The 15,281-nt window shown below is 35.6% G+C and overlaps 1 protein-coding gene across 2 annotated transcripts in view; it reads right to left on the bottom strand.

Moving 5' to 3' along the window:
- The window catches only part of LOC106152088 (intermembrane lipid transfer protein VPS13A-like), a 44,928-nt gene that overhangs the window by 13,263 nt on the left and 16,384 nt on the right, over nucleotides 1-15,281 (bottom strand). For both annotated transcript variants that reach the window (XM_087002525.1, XM_087002524.1), the window contains 34 exons: nucleotides 14,766-14,906; nucleotides 14,456-14,523; nucleotides 14,138-14,216; nucleotides 13,849-13,936; nucleotides 13,536-13,653; nucleotides 13,140-13,302; nucleotides 12,658-12,811; nucleotides 12,342-12,399; nucleotides 11,834-12,072; nucleotides 11,582-11,655; nucleotides 11,080-11,335; nucleotides 10,692-10,802; nucleotides 10,349-10,452; nucleotides 10,146-10,184; nucleotides 9,837-9,947; nucleotides 9,248-9,546; nucleotides 8,831-8,975; nucleotides 8,234-8,494; nucleotides 7,830-7,999; nucleotides 7,479-7,588; nucleotides 7,100-7,389; nucleotides 6,842-6,958; nucleotides 6,489-6,644; nucleotides 6,169-6,265; nucleotides 5,773-5,948; nucleotides 5,326-5,454; nucleotides 4,817-4,888; nucleotides 3,464-3,686; nucleotides 2,706-2,942; nucleotides 1,670-1,818; nucleotides 1,189-1,302; nucleotides 828-919; nucleotides 353-539; nucleotides 101-178 (listed from right to left, as the gene is read on the bottom strand). In XM_087002525.1, coding sequence (XP_086858651.1) covers nucleotides 101-178; nucleotides 353-539; nucleotides 828-919; nucleotides 1,189-1,302; nucleotides 1,670-1,818; nucleotides 2,706-2,942; nucleotides 3,464-3,686; nucleotides 4,817-4,888; nucleotides 5,326-5,454; nucleotides 5,773-5,948; nucleotides 6,169-6,265; nucleotides 6,489-6,644; nucleotides 6,842-6,958; nucleotides 7,100-7,389; nucleotides 7,479-7,588; nucleotides 7,830-7,999; nucleotides 8,234-8,494; nucleotides 8,831-8,975; nucleotides 9,248-9,546; nucleotides 9,837-9,947; nucleotides 10,146-10,184; nucleotides 10,349-10,452; nucleotides 10,692-10,802; nucleotides 11,080-11,335; nucleotides 11,582-11,655; nucleotides 11,834-12,072; nucleotides 12,342-12,399; nucleotides 12,658-12,811; nucleotides 13,140-13,302; nucleotides 13,536-13,653; nucleotides 13,849-13,936; nucleotides 14,138-14,216; nucleotides 14,456-14,523; nucleotides 14,766-14,906 — 4,905 coding nt within the window. The remainder of the gene's footprint in view (nucleotides 1-100; nucleotides 179-352; nucleotides 540-827; nucleotides 920-1,188; nucleotides 1,303-1,669; nucleotides 1,819-2,705; nucleotides 2,943-3,463; nucleotides 3,687-4,816; nucleotides 4,889-5,325; nucleotides 5,455-5,772; nucleotides 5,949-6,168; nucleotides 6,266-6,488; nucleotides 6,645-6,841; nucleotides 6,959-7,099; nucleotides 7,390-7,478; nucleotides 7,589-7,829; nucleotides 8,000-8,233; nucleotides 8,495-8,830; nucleotides 8,976-9,247; nucleotides 9,547-9,836; nucleotides 9,948-10,145; nucleotides 10,185-10,348; nucleotides 10,453-10,691; nucleotides 10,803-11,079; nucleotides 11,336-11,581; nucleotides 11,656-11,833; nucleotides 12,073-12,341; nucleotides 12,400-12,657; nucleotides 12,812-13,139; nucleotides 13,303-13,535; nucleotides 13,654-13,848; nucleotides 13,937-14,137; nucleotides 14,217-14,455; nucleotides 14,524-14,765; nucleotides 14,907-15,281) is intronic.

Raw genomic sequence — 15,281 nt, 5'->3', positions numbered from 1 at the left:
CTCATAAAAAAACAGCAACAGGAACTTTCAGTATGTGTATTTTCACATACATTAAAATACTTTATACATGTATATATATAATTTCAGTGAATAAACATACCTTGGCAGGCTTAAGTTTCAGCAGTTTCAAGGTGTCTCTTCTGTGAGATAGATTATACAAATTATCAAACCCCTCCAGCTGGAAAAAATGAAATGGCACATTTGTAAATCTCAATTTTTTTAAACCAAAACAACAAATACCCTAATGTAATTATTAGAATTAATTCGAATTTCTTGGAAAAATGAAATTAACCTGAATGAGCATCTGTTTAGAAGTTAATGAAAGACTGTACAACAATCTGTGGGCAGTCACCTTGACATGAAGCTCATCCTGGCTCAGTTCCAGATAAATAGGCTCATCCTCCTCACTTCCCTGAGGAATAAGTGGCAGTCCTCGACTAGTTACACCAGCAGCCGCCATGTTGGCTGTCTTAGCTAGAGCATTAGCCAGGAAACTAAGACCATCAACATCATCAAAGTCTTCATCATCCTCATTGTCCCTAAGACAAAAATGATTTTTTCATATTTTGAAGATACATGTAAGTGGACGATATTGAAACTTACACAACAGTGCACCTACATGTAGCTAGCCCAATGTCCCTTCTTAAAATGAAAAGTACAGTGTATATGTCACTTGCTGAAGAAACTACATTGAGGGAATTAATTGCCTTTAGGGAGAGGTACGAAGTGCCCAAACGTGAAAAAGTGAAATTGTTTAATATGCAACTTAATTAAGTACATTTAAAGGCTTTAATTAAATTAAATGGCTGTTACATGCCAGTACATACATTTCATGTTCCTCTATCCATTCACTTTCATCAACATCTACTGCTTCTTTTGTTGTCTTCACAGAGCACCCATGAGCTGCACTGCTGCGAATCTAGAATTAATAATATATCATAGCTACTGTTTATTTTCCCAGTTAAGTGGTTATGCTCAAAATGAAATTTTACTAAACAATATTTAATAAAATAATCCTTACAACATTGAAATCCTTTCCATAAGTATATAAACAAAACATCAACTAAAACTGCTTTCAAATTATGTTCTTTTGATCAGTACCAGTATTTCAATCTAACTAGTCTTACTAGTAGCAGAAGATAAAAATTTCAGCTCTAATTATAAACTTAATCAAAACTGTTCCCGTACCTTGATTTTCTCACTGACAGTCACTTCCACTGGCAGACCCAGATGGTTGTACACTTCAAAACTTGGTTTCTTCTCGGCTGATCTCAACAAGGTTTGTTCTTCCTTCATAAATGCCTAGAAAATGTTTTGAAAAGTACTGTTGCAGTAGCCAAAGAACAAAAAAAAAACAGACTGCAAAACTCTTCTTGTTAGAGACTGGAGATACATGTACCTATCCAAAGTCACGTTAGTAAATTTAATCTGGAATAATTTTAGATGGAGTCTTTTATCAGCCTGAACCTAGCTATGGGCATGGGTTTCTAGAAATAACACTTAAAACTTCTAATTTATATTCTAATTATTGTTTAAATTGTATTTGAATTTATATTAAAGTTTAGATCTAACCTTCAAAGAATAATTACGTACTATATCACTAGTGAGAAACATTGCCCAGCATCAACAGAGCTCAATACTGTAATGTATAAAAACCAGCCGTCATTACCCCAGCAACATCCTTGATTACATTCATAGCAACTGGTGTTAGATTGAGCAGAAGTTTATCTTTTGAGTTGACGACCATGTATGTACACAAGTTCTCTTCTTCCTCCTCTCCACCTCCTGCATAATCTACCTCATCAAATGTGGTATTCTCTGAAAAAGGCAGTATTTAGATGATATAAAAATTTATTACAAATATTCCATGTGTAAATATGAATTCCACAGGTTACTCAACATATTACCAAGAACTGCAAGACTGAAAAGTATTTGTCATCTCTCTTACACAATGGACACTTAGTGATATATATGAGTTCCTACAACATTTTTTTTCAAATTTTCATTCCTTCATCAAGTTATTAATTGGTAAAAATAGTTGCAAATTTGAACTGCAACCAAAAAACTAAACACTAAATTATGAAACAAAACTGGGTGATATTTTAACAAGTGAAATATACAAGTTTCAGAGCTGACTGGCAAACTTTTATGACTTTAAAAATTTCTAGTTGTTCAATCCATTTTAATTTATGAAGTAGGAATTTCTATTGGTATCAATATTTAGCGATGTTCTTATCTTTATCATTTAGTAATTTTATCTGAATGAACTTCAAAATTTGATCAGTGTACACAATTTGAACTAACAAACTAGCATGCAAAATATATTACAATTATTTTCTGAAAAGGTGACTTACTTCACAAGTAGTAGCATGAGCGAATTATAAATGATAATAAAAAATACTGTACAGTAACTAAATGACAATAAAAATATAACAGATAAAATTTGCATTTGTAAGAGTCACTTTTTAAGCATAATAAAATAACAAAGACGTGCATAATAAAATAACAGAGAACACATAATAAGAATAATCACATGAAAAACTATCATGCAGTCTCAATAGTGACAGTAGAAGAAAACAGAACTATAAAAATGTGATAATTCTTGAGGCATCTGAAAACAAAAGGCAGTGAAGATGATGCATCAACAACAACAAAACTAGCATAGCTAAACTAACATCCAAACAACACTGCTGAGTCCTAAATACCAGAGTTAAAAGAGATAGGGCCTTTGGAGGTGATGAAAACAGGATTGTGGTAGGTTGGTCCAAACACATCATCTTCCTCTTCTTCCTCAATGTCACTGACATCAGCATCACTATCACTGCTGGTAAAGATACCACCCAGCTTAGCTGCTATGGTGTGCAGGAAGCTGTCAGACTCAGAAGTATCTGTGCTGCCATTCACTCTCTCTTTTGTGGCCTTTTCTTGGGTTGGTGGTTTTTCTGATGCATTAGAAACACCAGAGAGAGCAAAGGTAACTAAGAGTTAAAAGCTGACCTAGAGCAGTTTAATGAAAATATTTAACAATGACTTTTTTTTGCTATTTAAAAAGCCAGGCATCTTATACTGCTGACACTACATCTAGCACCCCACACCTATGATGTGCTAAGCCAACCTTCACCTCAATAACCTCAAACCCCAACCAAGGAGTTCTAACAATATTGTTAGAGCTCCTTGCCCAGACCATGCTCATCAGTATACAATGTTAGCAGTTGGTTTCAATAAAGGCTCTAGCTACAAGAAACAGATTCCTTTTACTTATCCTGCCTGGCACAGTCACACAGAAATCCATCTTTGGAGGTAGCGAGCACATTCAGCCAAAAGTAGTCAGTTTGGATAAAAATAAGTTTAACTTGATAGTGCATTTTTACAGTAAAATGCCAATTGTTTTATAATGTACATAGTGTTTCATATACACAGCTGATTTTTACAAAAAATAGTTTACTGAAAAAGTTATCAATACCTGGTTGTGCCTTCTCACTATCTGTCCTTGACCTTCTACTGGGCACTCGTGGCCGTATCACCCTCATGTCTGTCTCTGTGTCATTCTCCTCGGATTCTGAGCTGTCTGACACAGGCTTACTTCTGCATACCAAGTGGCTCATCTCTCCATCCACAGACTCCCCCCAGTTGGCCGAGTTCTCATCATAGTTACATGAAATAGGGTGTGACTTGGCCCTAATCAGCTGTGGAAGAAAGAGGAAAGAACTGAGTGTTATTAAAAACGCATTTATTTGATGGTTTTTGGTTTATGATTAATTATTATTACTGTACATGTGCTCAGCATTAAGCAAGAGGTGCAGGTAATCCTGTGAGGGTAATAAGCTTCCAATCTCAGGAAAGGTGGCTGATTCTGTGGTTAGCATATAGGTTAAGCAGCAATTATGTATCTAAATAATAATAATAATTAAGAATCAATGTACCATTGTTAAGTGCATCTTAGCCAATAAATTTTTAATTTTTTTTTAAATCTATGGCACTAAATTTTTGGTGACAATTGATATTATTGGCAAATTTCTTATGAGCCCATCACTCACTACTTGAGCCTAAAATCCCATTAAAAAGCACTAACTCTCTTCAATATTTGTATAATAGGCCATATTGATTTCAGATAATCACATTTATAATTACAAATCCACTAAAAATGAACGCGTGGAAAATTTTGTCCTTAATGACACTGTAGCATGCACATTATCCTCCAGTAGTTTATCTGAAATTAGTGTTGTGTCATGCTCAGTTATATACAGACATGAATATGATCAAACATGTTCACACATAACCACACACCAGACTAGCAGAGTAAAACTATGGTAGTAGGACATGCATATGTGCTGGCTGAAACACATCAAATTCATGGTGCACTACATATGACATAAATGTCTAAAAATAAAATGACTACTCTATAATATAGGAGTATAAAACAACAACTAGCTGTACTTAAAATAAAAAAATGCAATTTCATAAATTTAAAGAAAATAAATATAAACAAATGCACCAGTAAATGAATCCAGGGGTTGAATGTTACTTGGAAATTATATTTGACCCCAAAGCAGGCTGGTCGGAACATTTGGTGTTAGATCAAAGCTGCAGACATATCCAGTTCTTTCTCTTCTCTATTTTTTTTTCAGTGTTAGCAAATTTAAACAGGGATTACATGTACTTATGCCTTGCAGGATTATAGGGCAACAGCCATCAGGGTAATCCCACTGCATTTTGCCACCTTTTTGGTTAACTAGAGAAGGAAGCCACATATAACTCAATCTGCACCTAGCTGGCGGTAACCTTGCCTACTAGTACATGTTTCTCCTCCCAGTACCTGATTTATAAAAGATCGTTCTAGCTCATCCTCAACATCACAAGCTATTGGATGACCTCTGGCTGCTACAAGCTGATAAAATAATCAGTTTTTTAACAGCAATTCAAACTAAATGCAATTAGCTCAGCAAAAACAGCTTATATGCTATAATGACTTCATCTCAGGAAGCATGGCAAACTCAATTTACAGCTTGGATCCATGATCCACTGTTTTTTGACATTATCGTGAAGCACGCCAAAATGTCCTAATTAGGCTATCCAGTGTATCGTATACATGTATGACATTGTAACAGTTCCTTAAAATTGTTCATAGTGCAATACTTCACAGCCACACCCAAGTGTTACAAAACTGAAATAAACCATGCTCTACATAATAAAATATTACCTAATCGTACACTATTTTTGGAAAAAAATAAACTAAGAATACAAATACATTTACATCATTTAGACAGAGACACAGATATACACAGGTTGACATAAAAGTAAACTATACAGAGAGTGGAGATATACCTTGATGAGGACTTCCCAAGGCCTGTAGACATTCTCTTGCTCCATGACAGGTTCAATGAGAGGTTCCCAAGTGTCCAACTTGTCACTGTAGTAAGCCATGTCTAGGTGACACTCTGCTGACAGTCGCAGCTACAGTGATGTAAGAACATTTTTAAAATCTTTTTATTGTAATGTGAATGGAACGTTGTGTTTGAATTTACTTAGTGCAGTACTAGTACAAGATCAGTCTGAGCAATTACTATTTTGTGATGCCATTTATACTGTTATCTGCCTTGCTGGAAAATGTACACCTTGGCTACTTATTATTCTCTGTCTATGCACAAATGGGCAATATTAGATTTTCAAGCAAAATTTTGGTCCCACATAGTTTTTCTTGTCTCAATCACACCATAACTCTACCAGTGCTTATTTAAAACAGAACCATCAACTCACTACCCTTTGACTAACCTGCTTAGACCAGTCAAAGACCTCAGCCTCCAGTTTAGTTCTCAGACACAGCATGGGGACATGTGTGTCCAGATTCTCTGCCTCAAACATCACTCTCACGTCCTTAATGTCAATCTTTAGGCTCTCTACTGGAGGGGCTTTAGAGGGGATGGGAAAAGATACCGTGCCTTGCACCTCTGGAGAGTAGAACAACTTACTGTTGTGATGCACAATACAGAATCAATAAAGTCAATGACTTACAACTCATAAAAAAGGAGACACTGCACTTTTTAAAACCTATTGTTGAAAATTGAATATTTAACCAGGGAAGGTAGTGCCCCAAAGAGAAGAAATTATTATACAAGGAGACACAAGTGAGATTTGACATTGTTTTACCAAGTAGTATTGAACTCATACCTTCATCCTGTAGCCACTTATCTTGTGTAATACTCTTCACCCTCCAGATGTCTCCCTGTGATGCTATGAGGGAGGTATCTTCAGTGTTTTCTCCATCCTATAAACCACAAAAAAAATTTTTAATTATCTCACTCTATAATTCATAGGTTCCCTTTTGAGTAATATTTTCCCTAGCATTTTAGCACTGGAATTGTGTTTTTCATAAAATAAATTTTGTTTAACAAAGTATTTTAGCATTAAGTTGACACTTCCAATACTTGTGCAAAAAAGGGAAAAATATATTTAAGATCTAATAAATATAAAACATTTTAAATTCATACCTTTTTCTCCTTGTTTATCATATCAATGACATCCAGTAGTATGTGCACAGTGCTGGCACACAGATGCAGGTCCACTGTGGTCATTATGGCAGACATGTCAACTGCACCGTCTTCCCCAACCTTCCTCAAAAACTCCATGTTGCAGGGGTGAAGTACCTATAAATTTAATATAAATTCATGTAGTTCTCTTTTTAAATCTTTATGTTCTGATGATATCTTATGGTTTTCTAAAAGGTCAACATGATATCATTTTTAACAAAACAATCTTGGAAAGAACATTATTGTGAAGCACTTGTAAAGCTTAATGTAATACACAAATAAGGTGTGCAGAAATAAAAATTTAAAAATCTCACCCTGTACTTGGCCCCTTTTTTCTGTCCATACACACAGCACACAATCTGTATATTTGAAGCAGCAGCAGACATTTCATTGTGGTCAACATCTGCATCATAATTCAGGGATATGTCAGTCTGAAACAAAGGATGTAGAGCATCTCAACAGGGCAATTAGAGTGACAATTAAGTACATAATTAGAGAACAGTACTCTTTAAATCAAGCAGTTTCAAATAAAAATTTTATAACTAAAGGCCACAGAAAATACATATATATACCTTTAAGAACAGCACTTTGCTGCAGGCATCTTGAGGACTGGCAAAGAGCACCACCTCCGGCTCTTTCACCCTCCCCCTGACTGTTAACTTGGACTTCCTCTGGGTCTCTGACACCTGTGGCTGTGGTACAGATATAGACATACTGCGCTTATATCTGTCATTACTGGCCAGACTGGAGTCCCGCCTTGTCTGAGGCTCCTGGACTTTCATTGCGGCAATGATGAAGTTGATCACAGTCAGGTAGTAGGGCATGCTGACGTTAAGGCGGATTCTCTCAACCGTCATTTCAACTGAAAAAGAAAGATGCAATCTCATTTTTCCCCACCCTCAACAATGCATTGTTTATATTTATCGGTTGCACTTATAATAATGCACTTACCATGCTGATTGCCCTCGGAATCTTGCTTGTATATAAAATCTACCATGGGTACTGTGCTGTCTTTGGCATTCTCTACAGTCTTCTTGACTTTCCACAGAGGTAAAAACATCCTACAAATAAAAACAATTTATGCAGACAACTACTTCACACACCATAAGTTAATAACACAAATATATTTTATGCACTACTGAAATCTATACTTCATGTATGTGCAGTTTTCTTTTTGTTCCACTTATCGTGTTATCTCTGAAAGTGCACAGTGACATCAGCGACAATGACAGCAGCGACAACAAATGTAGGTGATGGCTATAAGTACAGATATGATGTGTCTGTACATAAAAAACACCCTACCTTTTCACAGCTAGGTTACTCTCCTTTCTTGTGTCATCAAGTGAGACTTCCTGCAGTGTCACTTGGACATCAATGGCTTTGTCAGAGTAGATGGCCACTGTACCATTCAACTTGCCTACCTCAAATCTGGACAGGGAATTACAGTCATTCCCTCCTGTTGGTAAGCCATGCTAAAACAAACAAAACATTTTTGACACAATCTGATGAAAATCACTTGTATATTATGATACCAACTCAATGTATTTTACTATTAAATAAGGATAAGCAATCTACGGTATGCAATGTTTTAAGTGTTTACTCAGACAGACAACATCAACTTAGATCTCAAACCAACCTATTAAAAACCAGAGTGAAACATTATGTGGTAATATTCACATACATAACTCATTATCAAGAAAACTTACACTCATTTCATCATCCTCATTAAGCAGTGTCAGCACCGTTCCCTCAAAAACCACATTGGCACTGATCTCTTTCTTCACAGTGTCACTGTTCCCTGTGACATCAGGCCCCTCGTCCTCCATCACAGTGTCCCCACTAATGACGTCCAGCTCTGGGGATGTGGGCTTGGGTTCCACCACATCACTACGGGTGACTTTTTTCTCGCCTATGTTTTTGTACAAGATGCCTATTGCTAGCTTCATGTCTTGCTGGCTGACATTGACCTTGAAAAGATTTGTGGTTGATAGTAACATCAAGTTCAAGAGGAAATTAGGAAACTTTCTCCTATCTTACAAAGTCTTCCATTTTTTCTACAGTGGCAAAAATCATAGAAAAGAAAAGGGTGCATATGTCCAAATGTGAGTACATGCAACGATTTAAGTAAATCACACTGGAGCTCAACATTTATCTTATAACCCAATGTTCCCACAGGAAAAATTTCAATGACTTTGAATCTCTGCTACATGTTCATGTCTTACATTTGTCTATCATTTTATCTTTACAAATTTTCATTTGGATTGTATTTCTGTGGTGAATTATCCCACCATAAAGTTGTGTACCTTGATCACTCCCATCTTCCCACTGAACTCATTGATGGTGTCCACTTTGATAGGCACAACAGCCTTCTTATAGTACACTGTCATACTGATAGGTTCAACTACAAGATGCTGGAGTTCCACTGTGCTGTCTGGTTTCAGCCAGCCTCTGAAAATGAGACAGTTTCATAAAAAGCAGTAAACAAATATCATAATCTGACTTTGGCTGCTGACTTTGGGTATGAGTTTTAAAGCAACTCACTGCACAACAAAAAATCTTCTAAATATCTCTGTATAGATGATATTTTCTGGCAACATGTGTTGAGATACTGGGGAAGATCATGCTTTAAGATTCTGAATCTTCATGGGCTTGCGGATATTTCTTTTATAAATCTCCTTACAAAATTTTGTTCTCCCTTTTCACAATTTCACATATTTTACCTATCAATCTGCACAGAGGTTAGATCCACATATATGCTGTCAAACACTTGGGTCTCCCCACCATCTAACGAGGTCTCCATGTAGCTGTTAGACAATTTCAAATCTCCCAGTTTGGCTACAAACAGCTGCTGGGACTTGGAGCTCTCTGGCACCCAGACTGTGGGGGCCTTGATATCAAACCTCAGGGAGATTCTCTTCCCTTTCTCAGTGAAGTCTTGATACTGTGTCTCTATGGCACCCCGGGTAGCTTCTAGAGCTGCATCTGTAGCCTCTGGGTTTAGGAAAGGATCCATAAAGCCCTGGAAAAATAGTTTCGGCATGTTTGAATTCAAAGTATGTTGCCAAAAGAATTGAAATATCAAAACAGATACAAAAATTACAAAAGATCGATCATGTTTAAACAGCTTTAAAATAACTATAATAAAATAACTATAATCAAAACAATGAAACTGTTTCAGATTATGACAGAACTTTTGATGAAAATCAGACTTTTAAATATGTATGGAACACAATAAATAAACTTTAAATTGCCTTTAATGCAAGGCCAATATAGTAGGAAATAGAAGATACTCAATGGATACCAACTTACCCACAATTCTACTACAAACTTGTAGAGGAAGACCACATGCACCTCCCCTATCTTCAGCTTGACACCAATGTCTATGTCAGATGGTTTACTCTGTGTATTATATAATGTCACCTGAAAGTTAAAACAAATACGTAAATGTATACGTTAGCCTGTTCCATATGCTAGTGAGAGTGCAACATATATCGACATACAGCTATAACCATCAGGTCTATGGACACTTCCATTTGAAGGCTTTGTGTACGTTGCAGTGATATGCAAGTTCCTTTAATCCTCACTCCTTTTTTGGCATTTGATAATTTGAACACTTACCTTAAAATCAAACACCTCGTCTTTCTCAAATGTCAGTATCTGAAACAGTAAGAGTACTTTTAACTCATTTTTTTACCCAAATACCAGTTTAAAACAATGTTCCCCAATATGCCAAAAATATGTCATTAATTTTTAATAGATCTCCTTTTTTCCTTCAATATGGCAATCTTTTAGTGTTCAACAGTTTACAATATTGTACTCACCCTAGGGTACATGGTGGTGAGAGTTTTGTCATCTAAAGTCAAATTTTGCAGTTTTCCACCAAGGACTGTGCGACTTCTTTTCAAAACAATTTTACTTTCCAGACCTACAATTTATAAATTAAAGATTTTTCACTACATAGAAATGTTTCCTGAAAAAAATAAAACTATAAACAAATATAGAAATATCCCATAACATTCATATGTCATCACACAAAACAAATAAGCTATATCACATGTTAACTAAATCTTAATAAATGTATTCACCATGTCAACAGTACAAAACAACACTTAGTCTGTTGCTAATATCACAAAAATAATAACTGCTACGTTACCCCATGCTTACCTTTGATGTGTAAATCAGCCAGTTCTCCATCATTGCTGCACATATTGATGGTCAGATCATCAAATAGTCCTGCTATGAACAAACTGGTACTGCCTGCTGGCAGGGCGGGTTCTGATAAAATATATAACACTATAATAATAGATGAATTTCCAAAGGCAATTGTCAATATATTGTAACTCACTGGGTGACAATCTAAACCAGCCTTTCATAGTTTCCCTAAATTTAATCAGACCTTTATGACTTCAACTTCCACATAAACATCCTGTCTCTCTTTTTCACTTTTCATCAATATTTCAAATATATCATAAGAAATTAGTTGATATAAGGCAGGAGGAGAAGCGATTTTATAAAATGTGAATATTTGAACTGTACCAGTAGTACATATTACCTTCTTTTTTAGACTCTTTTGACTCTGCTACCTTAAAGGCATCAGTCACTGTTGGAGCTGAAGGAGATGACAGGGCAGAGTAAGTACTGGACTTCATGTCCACACTGGCCAGACTGGTCAGCAAGGCTTGAGTGAAGTTATACAGGTAGTAGCAGGCCTCACGCTCAAACACTATATTCAGCACTGTCATGTGCACCACAACTCCTCTGTGTATACTTCTATAGATGGCATCAAACTCTGGGCATTCTGGAGACACCTGAAGATCAGTGGAGAGTTTAAAAGATTTTCCTATAACATAAAAGGGCAACAAACCCGTGTGAAATATTTGTTTTATAAAAAGAAAATCAATTCAACTGTTAAAAATTTACAAGTACGTAAGATCATTTACCCTGAAAAATAAAGCACATCTTTCAAATAATTACCAACATCAATAAAAATGCAATTAAAATGTTTTGTAGATGAAGAGAGGCTTTCAAAAAAAGGTGCCTCTCTCTCAGCTTACCTGTCTGTACACCACTGACATGAGATCTTCATTGAGTTCTGACTTGATGATCTCCATGTACTCTCCAGAGGCACCTGAACCAATACAATATATAACATATTAATAGTCAAAACAGGCAAGGTAGTAAATAGGTCTGGGGTTTTAGAGAAGTCAGTTCAGAAAAAATCGATCTGATATTTAAGATGCTTCAAAACACTAGCATCTTAAACACTTAAAGTAATCTAGCTGATACAACAGCCAGGTATTTCTCACCTGTATGTAACTTATCCACCAGTTGCAGTCCCCTGAGTTTAGCATTGATAGCCAGCCCATACACTGTGACTGCAGCATCTGCCTGCAGTCCTGTAACCCTCAGCATGAGGTAGGGGGTCTCTATGTCATCCACAAACTTGGATATGTTGATCACCACCTCACGCATCTCAAACCTGATCAGGACAGTGATAATGTTGGTTGGGGAACTGTGGTCATCCACTGCTGGGACATCTATGGCTCTGAAAGGTGAGACAGTTTTGTTTTAAAAAGCTGAAGTAGACCCACAGGCGGGTTCTAAGCAGCTGCAAAATAATTCAGCAATTAAATTGATTTTATCAAAAGGTTGCTGCTTTCACAAGCAGCCCTGATTGGTAACGCAAATATATCTTGTCAATGAATTGAAAATATGAAAAAACTACCATTCTCTTCACTAATATTTTTGTCTAGTTGAGAAAGGTTCATGGATATTATCTCTACATAAGATATGTATGACTAATATGGATCCTACTTTGACCATTCATCCATCTCTTCATCATCTGAATAATCCTCAGCATCATAGAACTTATCTGAAGAATAAAGCACAGTCTCTTCAATAGATTTGATGGTAATATAAAACTGAAAGCTGCATTTACCATGGCATAATCCCATAATGAATTTGAAGCTAATAAGTACAGATTTATATGCAAATGATTAGGCAACCAGTCACATAACATTATATGTTTACACAGATAAATTTATGTAAGTGTAATATCAGTGCATAACAAGGGCAATACCTTAAGAATGAAAGAAATGCTTTATGTTTCCCTACTTAGTTTCATACTTACCACTGGCTGATCTCCTGGTTACAGAGATAACTGGTGTGGCACCTGCAGCCCCAGGTTTCTTCTTCTTTGGTTTGACCACAGAGTTCTTGGACACTGAGCTGCTCATCCTGATCAGTTCAGGGATACTAGGCTCCAGGATGGCATCTGTGAAGTCCTGAAGTGAATGTGATACAAATATATATGAAAGTAACATTATTTACAATACTTTCTACTTCAATGATTTCTTGGTTTGTTCAACACACTTGAGCCCACTTAAAATTCATATTAATGATTTATTATGACAATACATATTTGACAAAAGCCAGCTGCCCTTCTCCCTTTTCTAAGTCTCTGTGTAACAAGCCCTTTTTGCAGCTTTCAGGCCATTTAGTCACCTCAATTCCAAAAATCAAATTGCCATTAACAAAACGTCCAAAATCAAGTACAACATCCCAGAATATAAAAAGTTAGCAAAGAAAATCCAAATGTTGCAATCATCTCACCATATCCCAGGTCTCTATCTCCAGTCCATCCACAGCATCCAGCAACATTGGGCTCACAGAAGTATTGGGCAGTGGAATATTCTTGATGAATGTATACAGTGTGGAGATCTTCTTATCAGACAAATTCAAAGTAACGCCTGGGAGGTTTGCTATCACTTTTTGCCTATGGGAACGAAAAAAATGAAATGAATTTTTATTTTTAAAATATCTATAAATATTATAATCCCTTAAACCCTTGCAAGGAAAGTGAAAGAAAAACTTTATTTAGAGCTGTAATCTAATTCACAGCATATATCATTTCAAGACATATTAACATTCTGTTTAAATATATCTTGATTTTTTTTAATCAAATGCATTCACATACAAAGACATAAGGATCTCTATTGTCTTCGTTACCTTGGTAACTCCTGATAATCTGGCTGTACTGTGTTGAAGAATGACATGTTAAGTCCAATACTTGGTAAAATATGGAAATCAGAATCTTCCTTGGACTGTGCTGTGTGCCAGTCATCTCCTACAAAAACAATATTACTCTAACATAAAATCTTAAACTTAATCAAAACAATAAAATCATTTATCTCATTCAAAATTCAATGTATTAACACAGACATACATAAATCAGAAAATATATCATTAATTATAAAGGAAAGAAAAAGAATTAATACAGGAAAGAAAAAGAAAAGAAAAATAAAATTTCCCAATTTCCTACCTGAATCTGCCAGCAAGATTTTCACTTTGTCAATATTGATATTGAACTTGTCATACAATCTGGTTTCCAGCTCTGTCCTACTGACATTCTGAAATAAAGATATGATAAAAATATGTATTTATTCTTATTATTCAATCAATGCATTATTTGAAGTTCAACATTAACACCAATCTGACAGGAGATTACTTATTCTTAAAACATATTATTATCCAAAAAATTAAAAGTATAGTATCAAATTCAAAACTAAAAAAACTTAAATTTGCTCTGAACAATTTCTCAATGCAGATACCTGCAGGTTCACTTCTTCCGGCTGCAGTTCACTCTCTATCTTCAGGGTACCAAGATCTACCACCAGAACATTACCTGGCCTGAAAGAATATATTTTGACAATCAAGATCATAACATGAGTCAAAGTTTGAATTAAAAAAGGACAGAAAGAGCAAATCTTTATAATTAAAATTGAATTAAAAAAGTAGTATTCTCAGATACAAACTCAACCCATTTGCTCGGATTTGTGCATGAATGCTGATGTGCAATTCAGAAACTGGTAAGTGCAGTATGACATACTTTGCTGAGACACATATGGAGGCTAACAGGACATAGTTACCTATGCAATGTGCCATGCTCTGGTATAACCACATATGGAGACCTCATATCTGCAGATACATGCACTGTCTGAAAAATCAGAATGCATACAAATTAGATGTACTGAAATGTAAACGCAACTGGAGGATTTCATACAGTAAATGCTGCATTACAAGCTCTATAAACAACAACATACACTGAACATTTTGTTTTTGTTATGAACCTCATATGAAACTTATATTCAAGGTAAAACGCTTCAATACCCAAAGCTTCAACATTATTCACCTGAAAACTGGAAGAAATTCTTGTCGCATCTCCACAGGATGCCTTACCTTGTGTCTCTCAATGGCATATTGTAGCCCTGCTCTGCTGTAAACTGCTAGCTGTTCAAAGTACTCCCCAGCTGCCTCTCTCATCCTATTCATAGTGACCACTGGAGCCTCAAAGAAGCTGATAACCTCTGATATGGCATGCTGTGAGAGACAAACAAGAATCTCGTTGTAACAGTATGCTTTTCACAATGGACATCATTTGGAAGACAAAGTTTCAAAAAATGGATGTAATTTTTAACAAAATTGGCTTAAATTATGAGCAACATAGCACAATTAAAAAATTATCTTTTGTATTATTTTGCATTGATCATTCAATACAATAATAATTTTTAACTCTAACATGTAATTTTAATTTTCATTCTTTATATTTCAATGGCGCTACCACAGGGCAAAAGATTCCCGATTTTACACATTTGTATCTTATTGGCTTAATAAATTATTATTATTATTATTAAAAGTGTAAAAACACCCTAACCCACCCAATTTTAGTTTATAGTATTACTACATGTTTACCAA

The sequence above is a fragment of the Lingula anatina genome, chromosome 1, assembly GCF_051362555.1.
Source record: "Lingula anatina isolate TDL-2025a chromosome 1, LinAna3.0, whole genome shotgun sequence".
In the NCBI taxonomy this organism is placed as follows: Eukaryota; Metazoa; Brachiopoda; class Lingulata; order Lingulida; family Lingulidae; genus Lingula; species Lingula anatina.
This window is presented reverse-complemented; position numbering and strand designations above follow the sequence as displayed.